At 48.6% G+C, this 16,617-nt stretch overlaps 2 protein-coding genes across 3 annotated transcripts; both read left to right on the top strand.

Annotated features, from left to right (window-relative positions):
* The first annotated feature begins 1,452 nt into the window (after positions 1–1,452).
* Positions 1,453–8,691, top strand: LOC112889595 (auxin response factor 16). 2 transcript variants are annotated; one of them, XM_025956313.1, is made up of 13 exons: positions 1,453–2,696; positions 2,961–3,073; positions 3,162–3,257; positions 3,363–3,419; positions 3,505–3,660; positions 3,761–3,845; positions 4,057–4,147; positions 4,236–4,400; positions 4,480–4,675; positions 4,903–5,041; positions 5,497–7,181; positions 7,780–7,970; positions 8,076–8,691. In XM_025956313.1, exons 1-13 carry the CDS (start codon positions 2,654–2,656, stop codon positions 8,218–8,220), a joined length of 3,162 nt encoding a protein of 1,053 aa, XP_025812098.1. In that variant the 5' UTR covers positions 1,453–2,653; the 3' UTR covers positions 8,221–8,691. The 2 variants fall into 2 exon arrangements, with proteins under 2 accessions (XP_025812098.1, XP_025812099.1); XM_025956314.1 differs by lacking the exon at positions 1,453–2,696 and having other exon boundaries at positions 3,367–3,419.
* Positions 8,692–10,135: 1,444 nt separating this feature from the next.
* Positions 10,136–14,391, top strand: LOC112890097 (20 kDa chaperonin, chloroplastic-like). The gene is made up of 6 exons (XM_025956952.1): positions 10,136–10,296; positions 10,682–10,862; positions 11,018–11,197; positions 13,409–13,564; positions 13,681–13,758; positions 13,973–14,391. Exons 2-6 carry the CDS (start codon positions 10,710–10,712, stop codon positions 14,144–14,146), a joined length of 741 nt encoding a protein of 246 aa, XP_025812737.1. The 5' UTR covers positions 10,136–10,296; positions 10,682–10,709; the 3' UTR covers positions 14,147–14,391.
* Positions 14,392–16,617: the final 2,226 nt, after the last annotated feature.

Genomic DNA, 16,617 nt, shown 5'->3' with positions numbered 1-16,617 from the left:
TCACAGAAAAAAAAACTGAATAACTGACTTCACTGTTGCTATACTTGCTAATGATTGTGGTTAATCTTTTCCTACATGGTGCAATCAATCAATATACACATCTACTTCCATTTGGGGTTCCTAGCTAGGAGCAAAAAGATCTGGCATCACATACGGGAACTAAATTTCTCACAGAAAATATTAATCCAAGTCAACGAGTATCATGGCTCCAATTATGGAGCAGCGAGGCAAATATGCGAGTCATGAATTACCTTTTTTTTCCCGAAAGCGAGAGGCATGCATGAATTACTACGTACCATCCCAACATTGAAAATCAACCGAAACATACAGAGGAAGGCCAGAACCGCAATGCAATTTGGCACGCGTGCTCTAAGAAAGTAAGAGTTTGAAGCTACTTCTCCCTACCAAAGCTGGGCTGCTGGAGTATGCCAAACAAAGCTGCCGCAGAAAGATCAAAAGCTAGAAGAAGCACCGGTAAAATACTCGGTAGGCCAGAGACAGATCGCTATTCACGGGACGCCACGGGCTCAGGGCCTCGCACGCAGCCCCGTGCGTGCACGAGGGCGGAAGCGCGCGCGACGGCGCGAGCGGGACCAAGGGCGGGCAGCCCGGAGCCGCCGCGCGCGGACGCAGCACGGCACCCACCGCACCCGCCGCTTCCGCCCCCGTCCAACGTCGCGGGCGCCCGGCGGGAGCCGCCGCAAGCAAGCCAGCAAGCAGCCAAACCATGGGCATCAGGCAGCGCCGCAGCCGCCATGCGCTCGCGTGCTCCGGTGCGCACACGGGACGGCACGCCACGGCGAGTTGATGGCGAGGCCTGGGGGCGGCGCCGGCGCGGTACGCGCTGACCCTGGCCGGTTCACCCGGCGCGGCACCGGGGGGGGGGGGGGGGCACGGCGCGGGTTCCCGAGGCTGCCGCCGCGCCGTACGGGGAGGATGACGAGCCAGCGCCGTCCTCCTGATCTGGCGGGGGCAGATCCAAAAAGAGGAGATCCCTTTCGGCGTACTGCACGTCTGCACCTGAAGTTAGCAAGTCTGCTGTACTAGTACCTGTCACGGAAGAACCAGCCGCCGCCCAGTTCGCGCTTAATCACGACACGTACCGAGTGCTGTCCTAATTAGGAATTACTCCATAGGAGTTACTGCTGCGGCTTTAATTAGCGTGGCATGATCTCAGTTGGTCAAAGCAACCGCGGCTGCGAAATGACGGTCTCGCCCTCGCCCCCCCCCCCCATCCATGCCGCATGTGCGACGGCGCGTGCCATGTGGCCTTGTCCGCCGCCTTCGTTCGTAGGAGTAAACCCCTATCAACAGCTCGGGGCTCGGCAGCCGGATGCCTCAAGTAATCCTCGGCCACCTCCGGTTTAGTCTCGTTCCGGCAATACCGACACGTCTCCTCCGGAAAGTTGGAAGCCGGCCAGGCAAGACGAGACGGGCACGAGACGCCTGCGCTCGACAGGACAACCGCGTCCGCGTCCGCATCTGCCACGCCCATTTCCGTGCGCCGCTCGAGCACGCTCCGGTGCCCCCTCACGCTTCCGTCGTGCCGCCGGTGTGGCGTGACTTGCCGCGCGCGACCTCCCTCCCCCACCGTCCGTCGCCCGTCGCCACGCCGCACGCGGCCAGCAAGCATCGCTCTCGCCGCCCCCTCGGCGCCGGCGCGAACCGACGAAACGCCACGTCGCCGTCCGCCCCCCTCCTCGGCGCGGCACGGGCCCGACACGCCCGCACCGGCGCCCGGCACCACCCCGCACCAGTCGCCGTCGCGGTCGCGGCGCCACGCGACCCAGCCGCCCGGCGGGCCCCGGCGCGTGTGCCCGCCCCGCTCAGCCTGCCAGCCTCCGTCCCCGTCCGCGAGCGGGCGCGTGGGGGCGGACGGAAGCCGCCGTCCGCCAGCCGCGGCGCCAGTTTTTTTTCTTTCTTTTTAACCACCGGCCGCTGCCGCGGCGCGCGGCACGGCAGCGCCCGCGCACGAGCCCGACCCTGCCGCGCAGCTGCTGGCCCCTAAGCCTGCCTGCCTGCTTTGCTTGCTTGAGCTTCTCCTCCCCCCGCCCGCGCGCCGCGGCCATTAGTTTACTCCGCCCCTGCCGCGGCCGCCGCGGCACAGCGCCTGCCCGCCCCACCACCCGGCTCCGCGCACCGCGGCCCCCCGTCCCCATTTTTTAAACCCCGCTTGTCTCCCTCCTTCGCCTTCCCTTCTCCCCCCTCCCTCCCTCCCTCGCTGCGTCCCAGTCCCAGCTCCGCACCTCCACCACCTCCGTGCCTCGGCGAGCGGGAGCACGGAGTGACCGCCGGGACGCGGAGGCCTGGTAGTCGCCGCTGCTGCGGGAGAGGCGGCGGTGGAGGCTTCAGAACGCGCCTGAGTCGAGGCGCTGCTGATGAGCTGGCGCCCCGGCACGGCGGCGACGGTGCGGCGGTGGGCAGCGAAGATTCACTCGGCGGATTCACGCGGGTGCTCGCCTTGCGCCTCCGCTGATCCCGAATTTTATACTCCGAACCGCGTCTTGCCGCTCACTTTGGCCAGAAACGGCGACGCCTTCCTAGCAAGTACTACCTGCTAGTAGTTCATAAAAGGTGGTGGTGGGACTGTGGGAGAAGGTGGGCTGGATATTCGCGTGTCCGGACGCGGGATTCGGATCAGGATCTCGGCGAGATGAAGGATCAGGGATCGGGCGTCACGCCCAGCCCAGCGGAAGGTGAGATTTTCCCTTGCCCATGTTCGCTGTACTTTGCTTGCAGTCCAATTTCTCGTGGATTTATTGCATCCAGCTTAAGCATTGCTGAATTCAGCATCTTGCCATGCTTCATGGGCCATCACCATCGAGGTGCCTAGCAATCTCAGTTGGTCCTAGTCGTTGCCTATGGCTAATTGCAACTAAATTTAGTTCATGAATTTTCTTTACTCGATTTGGGATGCAATACGCGTAATAATTGGCGGCTCGGTTCTATTTGCAAAGCAGGGGATAAGAAACCCATCAACTCGGAGCTGTGGCATGCTTGTGCCGGTCCCCTGGTGTCGTTGCCGCCCGTGGGCAGCCTCGTCGTGTACTTCCCGCAGGGCCATAGCGAGCAGGTGCAGCATTTATCAGTTTACTGCAGGAATTAGCTGATTCACGGAATTATTTTCTGATACATTTCTTGTTCCGGTAATTCTTTTTTAGGTTGCTGCCTCGATGCATAAGGAGCTGGACACCATCCCCAGCTACCCATCTCTGCCTTCTAAGTTGATATGCAAGCTTCTAAGTCTCACCTTACATGTATGCCGATGCTAGTTTTCCTCGCTTGTAGTTTAGCCGTATCTTCTTTTTTCTTTCCTTTTTGTGTTTTACTAATTGGGTACTTGAAACATATTTCTTGTGCAGGCAGATTCTGAAACGGATGAAGTTTATGCCCAGATGACACTTCAGCCTGTTAACAAAGTATGTGAGCATTATTTTTGAAAAAGTTATTTTTGTTGTTGATTTCTTCAATGGAAGTGAAATATTTCTTTCTCAATGCTACTAGTATGATCGAGACGCAATGCTGGCATCCGAACTGGGCCTCAAACAAAACAAACAACCGGCAGAATTCTTTTGCAAGACCTTGACAGCAAGCGATACAAGTACACATGGGGGATTCTCAGTGCCACGCCGAGCAGCAGAGAAGATATTTCCACCACTAGTATGTAAAGTTTCCTCATAACATTGGCATTGTTTTGATGGATTTCTGAATTTATCAGATACAATAAGTACCTCCCTTACCAGGGTAACATGTTCGATAGGACTTTACGATGCAACCACCAGCGCAAGAACTCATGGCCAAGGATCTGCATGATATTTCATGGAAATTTCGACACATTTATCGAGGTACAGAAAATTGCCAAGGACTCGAATAATACGTGCATATGAACTTTGTGCTGTGTACTAAATTGTTATGAAGCCATGGTTCACTGTCAGAATTTCATGGATCCACTGTTTACATTTGACCGTTCGCAGCTATTCATCATTCTTTTTTTCCGTGAAACTTTTCAATCAGAAGCATTCTGTACATATCACTGTTCTTTATCTGCACATGCAGGTCAACCAAAGAGGCATCTTTTGACTACTGGTTGGAGTGTCTTCGTCAGTACAAAGAGGCTTTTAGCTGGTGATTCAGTTCTCTTTATAAGGTAAATATCCGCAATTTCAACATTAAAAAAAGTATGTGTGTCGCTAAACAATTACAGAAAACATGGATCCTACAATTTTTTTTTCCAGGGATGAGAAATCTCAGCTTCTCTTAGGCATACGTCGTGCTAGCAGACCCCAACCAGCTCTGTCATCATCAGTTTTATCAAGTGACAGCATGCACATTGGAATTCTGGCAGCAGCAGCCCATGCTGCTGCAAATAGTAGTCCATTTACTATTTTCTATAATCCAAGGTATTTTAGTTGTTAATTGCATCTTATAAGCACTTTCTGCCAATAGTCAGGCTAATGAATCATACTATTCTTTGGATAGGGCAAGCCCATCAGAATTTGTCATCCCTTTAGCAAAATACAATAAGGCTTTGTATACGCAAGTCTCCCTTGGCATGCGATTCAGAATGCTCTTTGAGACAGAGGATTCAGGGGTAAGAAGATATATGGGCACGATCACAGGCATTGGCGACTTAGATCCAATCCGGTGGAAGAATTCTCATTGGCGAAACCTTCAGGTTTGCCATTCATCTTTTTTTTTTACTATGCAGTGATATCCATTTAATTCAGCTATGTCCAATAAAAGGTTAGCTGTGTCAAGAAGTGCAGTTGCACTATTAAAAGTCAACCCTGATGCTATACATATTTTAGATAAGAGTTACCTAACACTATATGGAAATGATATTCGAAGACTAGCATAAAGGATGGTAGCTTCATCTAATTTCATCTATCTTTTCCAAAATAGGTTGGTTGGGATGAATCAACTGCATCTGAGAGGCGCACCCGTGTTTCAATATGGGAGATTGAACCAGTTGCTACACCATTTTATATATGCCCACCGCCATTTTTCAGGCCAAAACTTCCTAAGCAGCCCGGAATGCCAGGTACAGATAGTGTGATATCATGGTTTCTACCTTACGGGAAAATAATGCAATATGTGGACGGTCTCTAATTTTGACCTTCTAATCCTTTTTTAGCTCTGTTTTTCTTTGCATTTGTTAAACCAATTGACTGTCATGTGCCACATTGTATCCTTATGTTGGAGAAGATTTATTTCCTGAATTTGTTCATACTCTTTCTTGTGTATAACCTTGACGCATCAACAATCAGCAAGTGTGGGCTACTTGTTGATGATCCTTGATATAAGTTGCAAAGACATGGAAATTCCCTTTCGTTAACTTAGTTCTTCTTCCTTATGTATAAGCTAGACCTTAACTGTGAGCAAGAATAGTGGGCTTATGTTGATCCTTCTATTGCACTTATTTATTGTTCATGCATGTATTATTTGCACCTTTCCATTTTTCTGAAGATATATTGTCCTGTAAAATGAATCTTGCAGATGATGAGAATGAGGTTGAGAGTGCTTTCAAAAGAGCGATGCCATGGCTTGCCGATGACTTTGCTTTCAAAGATGTCCAAAATGCATTATTTCCAGGCCTGAGTCTAGTTCAATGGATGGCCATGCAGCAAAATCCTCAGATGCTAACAGCTGCTGCCCCTTCTGTACAGTCTCAATACTTGACCTCTAATGCACTGGGTATGCAGGATGGGATTGGCAATGTCAATGAAGATCCAGCAAAAAGATTGAGTATGCAGGCCCAAAATATTGGCTTACCTAATTTACAGACTGGTACAAAAATGGACCACCCTGCACTTACTTCATTAGTTCAGCAGCAGCAGCAGCCGCACCATGTATTGCAACAGCAGCACGTCCAACCCCTGCAGCAAAGTTCTACGATTCTACAGCAACAGCAAGCCCAGCTGTTGCAGCAGAATGCCATTCACTTGCAGCAGCAGCAAGAACAACTCCAACGGCAACAGTCACAGCCACCACAGCAGTTGAAGGCTCCTGCATCTCTTCAGCCAATGGACCAGCACAAGCTGAAAGAGCAACAGCCTCCAGGTGGACAAGCTGTCTCGCAAGCACAATTGTTAAACCAGATTTTGCAACCGTCGTCCTCTCAGCTACAACAGATGGGTTTACCCAAATCACCTACACAACGGCCAGGGTTACCAGGTTTAACAACCATGGGTTCTTTGCCACAACCACAATTAACTCAGAGTCCACAGCTGCAACAAACAGCAGAATACCAGCAGGCAGTCATACAAAGTCAACAACCCCAACTACAACAGCTATCACAATCAGAACTGCAGCTGCAGCTGCTTCAAAAGATTCAACAACAAAATTTACTTTCTCAGCTGAACCCACAGCATCAGTCCCAGCTGATCCAACAATTATCTCAGAAAAGCCAGGAAATTCTTCAACAACAAGTTCTTCAACATCAGTTAGGTAGTTCTGATGCTGTGGGCCAGCTCAAGCATTTGCAACAAACACCTTTGAACCACATGACAGGATCCATGACACCCCAGCAACTTGTAAGATCACACTCAGCACTTGTTGAGAGCGAAGAACCATCCAGCTCAACAGCTCCGTCTGGCAGTCGTGCCTCTCCAATAAATTCATTGAGTAGAGCACAGCAAGGAAGCAGAAATTTGCCTGAGATACCATCAACGCCACACATTGAGCACCTACTTCAGGAAATTCAAAGTAAGTCAGATAATCGAATCAAGAATGATATACAAGGTAGTAAAGAAACGATCAATGCACCTAGTCGGCATCCAGCTTCAGATCAACTTGACGCATCATCTGCAACCTCCTTTTGTTTAGATGAGAGCCCACGAGAAGGTTTTTCCTTTCCTCCAGTTTGTTTGGATGGCAATGCTCAAGTTGATCCAAGAGATAACTTTCTTATCGCGGAAAATGTGGATACATTAATGCCTGATGCCCTGTTGTCAAGAGGGATGTCTTCAGGAAAGGGTATATGCGATCTACCTTCTGGACAAAGGGATCGTAGGGATGTGGAAAACGAGCTATCCTCTGCTGCATTCAGCTCCCAGTCATTTGGTGTGCCTGACATGTCTTTTAAGCCTGGATGTTCAAGTGATGTAGCTGTTGCTGATGGTGGAATGGCAAGCCAAGGTTTGTGGAATAGTCAAACACAACGGATGAGAACTTTCACTAAGGTTAGTTACTTGGTAACACTTACCTAAGAATGCACGTATACCTATAACCTATATATTGAACCCATGCTCTCAACACCGTCAACTAGTCTAATATTCTCTTAGAAGTACATTTTTTATGCATTCATAAAACTTGATCTTTTTATGCATATTTTTTTTCTAAAAATAGTCGTTTGGACATTTTCCTGCAAATTGATAAGAAACTCTGCCTTTATGGACTGATATGGAGGTGTTATGAATACTAGTGTAGTGTTTAGTTTGGCACAGAAAGTTGCTTCTGTGACATTAAGCAATACACATATATTTGCATGCTATGAATTTACTTTCCAATGTTCATAAATGGGATAAATTGACCCTGACGTAGGGCGCATGTGGCTAAAAGCCCCAATGATGAAGTGTATGTGCTTGTTAGGTTTATGATAATATTTTCAGTCTCCAACTCCTTTTTGGTCTTAGGCTTAATACGATGCTCATTTTATTTGGCTCAGTTATTCCTATGTGCCAAGCTGATACGTAAGAGTGCACTTGTCCAATAATTGCGCAATGACCTTTTATAACTACCTTTAACTTACTTTACATGCCCGATCATCTTGATTTGAAGGTTCAAAAGCGTGGATCTGTGGGGAGATCAATTGATATAACACGATACCGAGGTTATGAGGATCTTCGGCATGATCTCGCATGCATGTTTGGTATTCAAGGGCAGCTTGAAGATCCCTACAGAACGGATTGGAAGCTGGTCTACGTTGATCATGAAAATGACATCCTACTTGTTGGGGATGACCCCTGGGAGTAAGTTCTTCTCTTCCTTTCATCTCTTTGGTGCTGTGCCATCCATACCATTTTTTTAAAAAAAAACTGTTCACCTTCTGATGATTTGAAAATCCTGACCTGCAGGGAGTTTGTAAGCTGTGTGAAGAGCATCAAAATATTATCATCTGCTGAAGTACAGCAAATGAGCTTGGATGGCGACCTTGGTTGCATCCCTCCACAAGCGCAAGCCTGTAGCGCCTCCGATGACGCGAATGCGTGGAGGGCCTGACGTAAATACTAATGTGCATCTTACCATTATTTAAAGGATACTGAGTCAGGGATAAAGGATTGGAATACACGTCTAATGTTATTACGGGGTATTACTTAGACCCAACTCACTGACAGAACTGAGGGGAATACTTGGCAGAAGTTGTTCAGCAAACTGCCTTGTTTCGGAGGTCCTGACGCTTTGTTCCACTGAAACCGGTAATTACTCAACATAATCAGATTAGTTTTTGCTTTTAGATACTGAACTTCCTTGAAGTTGGGAAGCTACCTCTGTTTATTGGGACCTACATTCATTGTAATCCTACAAATTGTTCAATTGTCTCGGTGTATATATGTCCTGTAAGCCTGTAACTGCTGGCTGTGCAACTCGCAAGCCCCATGTAATTGTTCCAGTCTGCTGCTTCCAATGCTGAAGTGGTAGAAGTTGTATTATCTGTAACTGCTGGCTTTGCAACTCTTAAGTCCCATGTAACTGTTTCAGTCTGCTGCTTCCACTGCTGAAGCGGTAGAAGTAGTATTGACTACCTGCAGTTTAGGTAGGCCTGTAATAAGAGCATCTCTAACAGATTTGGTATAATGGATAGCTATCCCTAAAAACTGTTAGGATATCTAAAATCCACAAAAAAAAAAACAGCTCCAGCGGATTTGGTATATGGATTGCTATCCCTAAACTTTTTAGCAAAATACCTAAACTTCTCTCTCCTTTACCCAAATATACCAAAGCAAAGGTTGAATTGCTAAATTTACCTTTCATGGGTGGGAGAAGGAAACTGCCGGGCCGGGACATTTCCCATCCCTCCGTCCCATCCCTCGCCACCTCATCCCCTAGATGACGCTACCACCAGCCACCGTTCGGGCGCCGCCGTGCCTCACCAGCTCCCTCCACCGGTCCTCCGCCCCCACCTGCCCGCTTCTACCCACTCGGTGAGGCCGTGAGAGAGATCCGCCACGGTCTATCTTCTCCGTCACCGGTTGCCGTTCGGCCACGGCTCGGGCACCGCAGTGCCACCAGCTCCCTCCAGTGGTCCTCTGCCCCCACCTTCCCACCTCGACCCGTCCTGTGCCTCACCGTGGAGGAGGGGAGAGATCCGCCGCAGTCAATGCCGCTAACACCGCGCAGCCCCAACTCCTCCCCTAGGCGGCACTGCCTGTGCTCCTCCCCGCCGCGTGCGCCGACGGCCACAGCTCCTGCGCCCCAGCCGCGGCCCCCGCACTCCCCCCGCAATTGTGGGAGGAGATCAGCGCGCCGTTGGGATCCTCCTCCCACTACTGCCATCCTTTGCCACCTGTTGAATTAGTTTTTAATCATCAAAGTGATTAAATCTAACTCATATGCAAATGGCACGAGAGAAGAAGCAAAATGAACTATAGGTATTCAGTTTTACCAAATTTGCTAGAGAGGAACACAAAATCCATATACAAAATCTTCTCTGTCCTATACCTAAAAGCAAGTTTAGGTATCCAATTTTACTAAATCTGCTGCTGGAGATGCTCTAACGCTTGAAAATTTTACACTAGAACCATATGTGGTGCATTTGGACTTGGTAGTCATGCAGGCAAAAGCAGAGATACCGTGCGTACAGTGCTAAGTTGATCCGAGGCCCATATCCGAACGCATTTGTGGGGCACAAAACAAAATGCCAAACGGGTCATGTCAGCGACTCAGCGTCCGGCCCATCTGAAGAGCAGACCCCGCAAGGTTCTAGAACAATCCTGTCTGATCGCACCACCAACCAACCGAAGCGAAACGGTTAAACGCGCACGGTACGGTACGCCTCCGGAGCAGCTTACCCAGCCACATCCACCCAAATTCGATCGAAATTCGCAGCTCCCAATCCCCAAATCGAAGCAGGGTAAGCCGAGCCCGCAGGGCACCGGACCGCGGCGGCCCTGGGGATAAAGTGGGGCTGGGCTTTAGCTCGGCGGCACTTTAGCCGCAGCTCTGCTCTGCTCTGCTCTCTCGCATAGGGTTTATCTCCTCCCTCCCTCTGTCCCGAGCACCCGATTCGCTTCTCGCGCACGGCAGCCGGATTCCAGAGCGCGGCCCCGCCCCAGGCTCCAGCCCCGAAGGCCGAAGGTACCTCCCGCTGGGATTCTCGCTTGTTGGGTGTTGGATTTGGCGGGTTTATGAGTGGGATTGGGGGTCCTCTTCGGCTTGTTTCGTGGATGGGCGTGCAGATTCGGTTGGGGTTTGGTATCGCAAGAGGAGGGTTTGATTTGTTCGAGTATCCCCATGTGCGTGGATCGAGTGGACTCTAATTTGTTCGGGGCATGATGTGAAAGGGGCTGGTTGACTACCGCGATTGTGATTTATTTGTGTGGATAGAGTCTAGATTAATTCGCGCTTGTTTATCGGATTCCCGTCATTTCTCGCGGATTTGGATGGTTGTGGCACTGGCCTCGATGGATGAGGTTGGGTCCTCACCAATTTAAGCTCATCTCGTGTCTGTCCCGATTCGCAGGTAGTCGTTGTTCAGCGGACACACTAGAATGTCGTCGGTGCAGCTCTCGGGTGCCGGGGTCGCCGCCGTGGCCTTCACGAACAAGGGCCTAGCCTCACCGCCGTCGGCGCTCAGGGTCTGCTCGTCGAGGCGCTCTGTCCGTAGCCTGGTCGTCAGGGCTGCCACTGTTGTCACCCCAAAGGTATGCGACCGTGACCCGCGACTATGGTTTGCAATATGCACCCGACTTTTGGCAGAGCATTACATGATTTGCTTCATTTGTTTTGGTAGGATAGAATGTAGGCTGTACTTGTGTATGGTTTGCAGCATTGAGTTCAATATGCTGTTGTATCGCAGTACACTTCACTGAAGCCTCTGGGGGACAGGGTGCTTGTGAAGCTTGGAGCGGCTGAGGAGAAGACGGCTGGTGGCATTTTGCTTCCATCAACCGCGCAGAGTAAGCCTCAAGGAGGTGAGGTTGTCGCTGTTGGAGCGGGAAGGACCGTCCGTGATAAGAAAATAGAGGTCGGCATACAGGTAAATTCTTGTTCCCGGTGGTATACTCTGTTATGAGTTTTGCTGGTGAATTGTCAACGAGAACCTATAAAAATCCTACATTTCTTGCTGCGGCTAGTTCTTCTGTGTACCGGACAATTATACTATAGCACTTTGATTTCATTTTTCTGCTGCACATGTACGCATTTCACTAAAAACCAAAAAAAAGACAAAAATGGTCCAGTTAATGCTACCCTGTAATGTAATTTAGCCATAAATTGCAACTACAAATAGGACACTTGCCATCCCTTGCATTTTTTGTTCCTTTTTCGTTTTAAATGCTGAAGTAGGCATTATTGCGGCTTTGTCCCTCACGTCGTTGCGGTTCTGACCATCAAGTTCATGGATGGATTTGTATCATGTTCATGGATGAATTTGTATCATGTTCATGGATGAATTTGTATTGATCTGGACTCTGGAAGGTGGAGCCTTCCAGTGCCCATGTGACTGTTGAAAAGCTAAGGGTGACTGTTTTCATGTGTATTGAACAGTGTGCCATTAGAGTTGTGGTCATAGGTCAAATGTTACCTTTTGTTGCATGCTGTACATGTACAATCTATGAGCTACTAAAATTGAGTTAGAGCAGCCATTGGTTGTGTAGAGCAAAAGGTAGCTAATTTGTTACATGCTGCTTAGATACAATGTACCTGTGACTGTCTTTGGAAATGCAAAACAGAAGATATAACTAATTCATTGCATGACGAATATATGTACAGTTTGTATCTGCAAGATAGTATAACCGAGTTAGAGTAGCCCTTAGTTTCCTTGTTAGACTGCTAATTAGCAATCAGGTTAGAAGCCCTCAAGTTAACCTGTTTATATATAGTTATCCCTAGTTTGTCTCTCAAATCTTGTAGATCAGCCACCCATGTCAAACTCTGTCCTATTTATAGCTCATAGTGCCTCTCACAAGAAACTCACAAGAAGCTCAAGTGAATTTTAATAGCAAGGGAGCTTAAGTGTTACTCTATATTAATTGTACTAATCCGCAGGTACTAAGCAATTTGTACTAGTACAGTATGCGGCGAATTGCCCACATTTTTTCCTGCACACCTTGAAATGGCAAAGCATTTTTTTTTGTCTATGGAGATAGCATTCCCAACTATCAAACTGTGTATGGTTTGCACATTGGAATCTCTAGATCTTCAAAGAATCCATACATGAACTGGATAGAACCACACTGGGCTGTAGATGAACGAAGTTCCCACATCCACCTGACATCAAGCTAGAACTTCCCATAATCTTATGGGCAAGCTGAAATTTTGCTGTCATACAAATGGTGCCCAAAAAATCTGACCAGATTTTGGACTAGAAAAGTGTGAAAATTCGTATAACTCTTGCACAAATTTGGTTCGGTACGTTTGGATGTTCAGTTCAACCCACTATGGCACGTGGACCATGTATTGGCATTATCTATAGTCTGAGCCCAAATTGTTCAGCCATGCTCTAGACTTGGCAGCAGATTTGGTATACTGATCGCAGTCTAGATGTGCACTTATCTTATACTCCATATGTTTTATCTGGTAACTGGTAATAGGGAATACAGACAAGTTTAGGGAAATAGGAAATATGGACAAGTTTGGGGTAATGCAGTACAGGTAGGTCTCAACAGATTCAGAGTTTGATACCCATGCTGGTCCAGTGAAAACTCAAAACGCCCTTTCTCAAAAAGAAGGGGAAAGAAAGACTGACAATTTGCAATATTGCACATTGAGGTAAAAATTGATTACAACTTTGTCGGAGAGTTGGAATTTTCTTCTGGGACTGGTTGTGATGCACAAGTCAAAACTACTTGTGCTGATTGATGCACATAAAGAAACTGAGCATCTTGTTCTGTTTAAACTTGGGCCCATCATCTATTTCAAGGGAAATTGTCTAAGTCATAAACAGTCATTCAACTATGTTCCTCAACTAGTTATCTTCTGCTTCAGTTATAAAATCAGGATAAACTGAGCAAAGCCAATGTAAGTTGTTTGTTTTATCAAACGTGCTTTCTGCACAGTCATGCTAGATCTTGACTGCTTTAGTATGTCAAGTATATCTAAATATGCAGCAGAGAAGTTGGATACAAGTAGTGTTGTCAATTTAGTTGTTTTCATGTGCCCTACTGCTTAAATGCTTATTTTTTGGCATACTCCTTCGTTTGGTCTCCAATGAAATGCTTTGCAGTAATACCTATGTTTTGCCTATTAGATTGGGGCAGAAGTTGTGTACTCAAAGTATGCTGGAACCGAGGTTGAATTCAATGACTCGAAGCATCTCATTCTAAAAGAGGACGATGTCATCGGTATTCTTGAGAGCGATGATGTGAAGGATATGAAGCCTCTCAATGATCGTGTTCTCATCAAGGTATGTTTCCCTGCTACCTGTATCAATTTTGTCAGAGATGTTTTGATTTTGGATTGTAAACTTGGAGATTTGAATAGCTGTCCTTTAGTTACATTTTTCCTGGCATGCCATAATAGGTTGCAGAAACTGAAGACAGAACTCCTGGGGGCCTTATCCTGACTGAAACAACTAAAGAAAAGCCATCCATTGGAACGGTGAGTTCCTAGCTCCAGTTTGCCTTCAGGATCTATAGCTGTGAAACTGAAAATTGTTAGGGCCATATGTTACTGTTTCAGCTTGTGCGAGTTGTAGCTTGCAGGGTTTTGATATGCTACAAGCATAGCACTAGCAAAGTTAACAGTCTGAGCACAGGCGTTAAGATCATTACCATCTGAATACATGAGCTAAATCTCTATTCTACTGGTGCAGGTTGTAGCTGTTGGCCCAGGCCCTCTGGACGACGAAGGCAAGAGGCAGCCACTGCCAGTGCCCGCTGGCAGCACCGTGCTGTACGTCAAGTACGCAGGGATTGAGTTCAAGGGCGCGGACGGCACGGGCTACATCGTGTTGAGAGCGTCGGACGTGATGGCTGTCCTCTCCTGAGCGCCTTCCGTTTCCAGTTCTTTTAGCTTGCAACCAATAGGTGTGAAGTGGTATGAAACGATCGCTTTGTGGTGATCATCACCCCGCGAGGACCCTGTCGGATAGGGATAGAATTTGTTTGTCCACAAGTTACAAGCTATTACGTGTTGTGGGGGACAGAGACGTCGACATCTGATAGTGAGAGCACTCGGTTGGTTTTATGAAGCACATTTTGGGGGTGAAATCCCCTTCTTTTCTGTCTTCTATTTCCTTGCATTCTGGACTTCTGGTGATGATGTTCTTGCCACCGAACGTTCAGGACGGACTCGGACTGCTTTGCGGACGAGCTCTGCTGTTTTTTTAATAATTTTTTAGGGCAGCTCTGCTGTTCTGTTGTCGTGGAAGACCCTGCTTTTGCTTTGCCAAGCAACTAGCTCGCCTAAGCAAGGGAGCTCAAGTGGAAATCCTTGCTAGTCCAGTCACACGTTGACGAGAAGCCTGGATCGGCGACCTCTCTCGATGGACCGTGCTGTCGAGTTTGACCTTGCTGCTTGGTAGTAGTAGCCAAAATGCAAACTACTCCCCGCACATAAAACCAAAGAAAAGTACTCGGGGGGAAAACGTTGTCTACTTGCTATCATGCTATGCAACATATAAGTTCTAGATTCCCAGCACATAATACTGTCGGTATCAAGGAAACCGCGTGAGCGTTCAGCAGTGTGAATATATGATGCTCCAAAATAGGAACCGACTTATCAAAATAGTAACAGTAACTGATCGTGTCCGTACTGTCCAGCTCCTTCCCCTTTGGGCTTTGGCGGCGCGCAAGAACCTTCCAATCGATCGCTGATCGTCCGGCAGAGGCGGGCCAGGGCCAGGGCGTCGCCACCGGCCAGCGCGGCCACAAGCGTGTGCTCATCAGTCATCACCCTCAGTGATCTGAATTCTGATTTGGATCCTTTAAAAAAAAAAGATTCTGATCTGGACCGGTTCGTTTAGTTTCCACTGCCACAGTGTCACGTGCTCACACGTACGACTGTACGAGTACCTAGGACAAAGATAGGCACAGTGGATCAAGGCGCAAAACGTGAGGCTGTTTGGTAGCCAGCCATAGCTCGCCACGCCGCAGGATCGGAGCGACAAGCGCCGAACCTTAGGCGTCAAAAATCGGCGCCGCAAGCGTGGCGTCAAAATCTACTACGAGCTGCTTAGAAATTTGTGGCGTGCCGCAAGTTAGTAACCAACCAAGCAGCAGCCTTGTTTTTATGGCGGCGCCGAAGACGAGGCGTGGCAAACCGTGGCGGGGAACCAAACGCGTCGCCCCATGAGCATGACTTTTAGCTCTGTATAAGCACTTACCAACAGACAATGAAGGATCAAAGCAAGAAAACTCTGTACTGTGTGATCAATGAAATCATATAGGTGGGACGGCAAGGATACATCGTAGTATAAGATTGACACGCAGGTCACGAGTTTGAGGCGAAATATAGGAACAATCCCTAGAGTCTGTTTGGATCTCCTTGCTAAAGTTTAGTTGCTAAAGTTTGGCAACTTTGGATCCAAATAGATCCAACTAAACTTTTGTTAAACTTTAGTTGGAGCTCCAAAAGTGCTTTAGCCTTTAGAAAGCCAAGGGTTGCTAAAACCTGCTAAAAATGATGAAAGTCCAAATTACCCTCGTAATTAATGGTTTGCCAGCCCACCACCCCGACGCGCCGTACCCCTCATCCTCCCGTCCTTTCCCCCAACGCGCCGCACCTTTCCCTCCCGATCCTTTTTGTTCTCGCAGCGCCGCCGCCATCCCTTCGCCTCTCCGCCTCCCATTGCATGCGCCCCTGCAGGCTGTGCCGTAGCTGCTGGCCCGTGGCCCCCTGCTGGCCGCCCCTGCAGGCCGTGCCCTATCCTCCTGCCGGCAGTGGCGCCCCCTGCAGGCCGTGGCGCACAGGTGAGAGGTGGAGCGAAGAATTAAATGAAAGATAGTATGATCACTTGGGATCCAAACAGCTCCTGCTAAAATTTAGCAATCTAATCTTCAGTTTGCTAAAAACAAGCTCCACGATCTAAACATTAGTTGGAGAGGATCCGTCAGTCCGTCAGAGGTGTGTACGTCCTAGAGGTAAAAAACCCAATGCAAAGACTCGAAACTGTGTTTTGTTCTCATATACCGCCCAAAACAAAGACACGTAATGACGTGAAAGCACGGGACCGTACGGTTAAAAGTCTGAGTCTACGTGCTGCGCAGTCTCGCTGTGCACAGGTTGGGGGCATGTGTCACCATCCCACTCGTTCTGGCCGCGCGTCCCCGGCTTCCTCCGACGTCCGCAACCTGACCGTATAAAACGAGCTGCCGCGAGCTTCTTCCCCAGTTCCTCATGCTGCCATGCTGATGCACCCAGGAAGTCAGGAGCAGCAGCGCCGGCCTAACGTACAACGAAGCGGTTCACGCAGCCATTGCCCGTTGCACTAGCTGGTGGCTAGCTCGTGATCAACAT

The sequence above is a fragment of the Panicum hallii genome, chromosome 4, assembly GCF_002211085.1.
Source record: "Panicum hallii strain FIL2 chromosome 4, PHallii_v3.1, whole genome shotgun sequence".
Taxonomy (NCBI): Eukaryota; Viridiplantae; Streptophyta; class Magnoliopsida; order Poales; family Poaceae; genus Panicum; species Panicum hallii.
Note: the sequence above shows the minus strand (reverse complement) of the source record. Positions and strands in the feature narration are given on the sequence as shown.

What these genes read in the sequence shown, in the direction of transcription:
- LOC112890097 (XM_025956952.1), top strand. Translation starts at nt 10,710, where the DNA reads ATGTCGTCGGTGCAGCTCTCGGGTGCCGGGGTCGCCGCCGTGGCCTTC. An exon ending in ATGATCGTGTTCTCATCAAG is followed by an intron (nt 13,565 to 13,680) that starts GTATGTTTCCCT and finishes ATGCCATAATAG; the next exon opens with GTTGCAGAAACTGAAGACAG. An exon ending in AAAAGCCATCCATTGGAACG is followed by an intron (nt 13,759 to 13,972) that starts GTGAGTTCCTAG and finishes CTACTGGTGCAG; the next exon opens with GTTGTAGCTGTTGGCCCAGG.
- LOC112889595 (XM_025956313.1), top strand. Translation starts at nt 2,654, where the DNA reads ATGAAGGATCAGGGATCGGGCGTCACGCCCAGCCCAGCGGAAG. An exon ending in CGCAGGGCCATAGCGAGCAG is followed by an intron (nt 3,074 to 3,161) that starts GTGCAGCATTTA and finishes ATTCTTTTTTAG; the next exon opens with GTTGCTGCCTCGATGCATAA. An exon ending in GTTGGGGATGACCCCTGGGA is followed by an intron (nt 7,971 to 8,075) that starts GTAAGTTCTTCT and finishes CCTGACCTGCAG; the next exon opens with GGAGTTTGTAAGCTGTGTGA.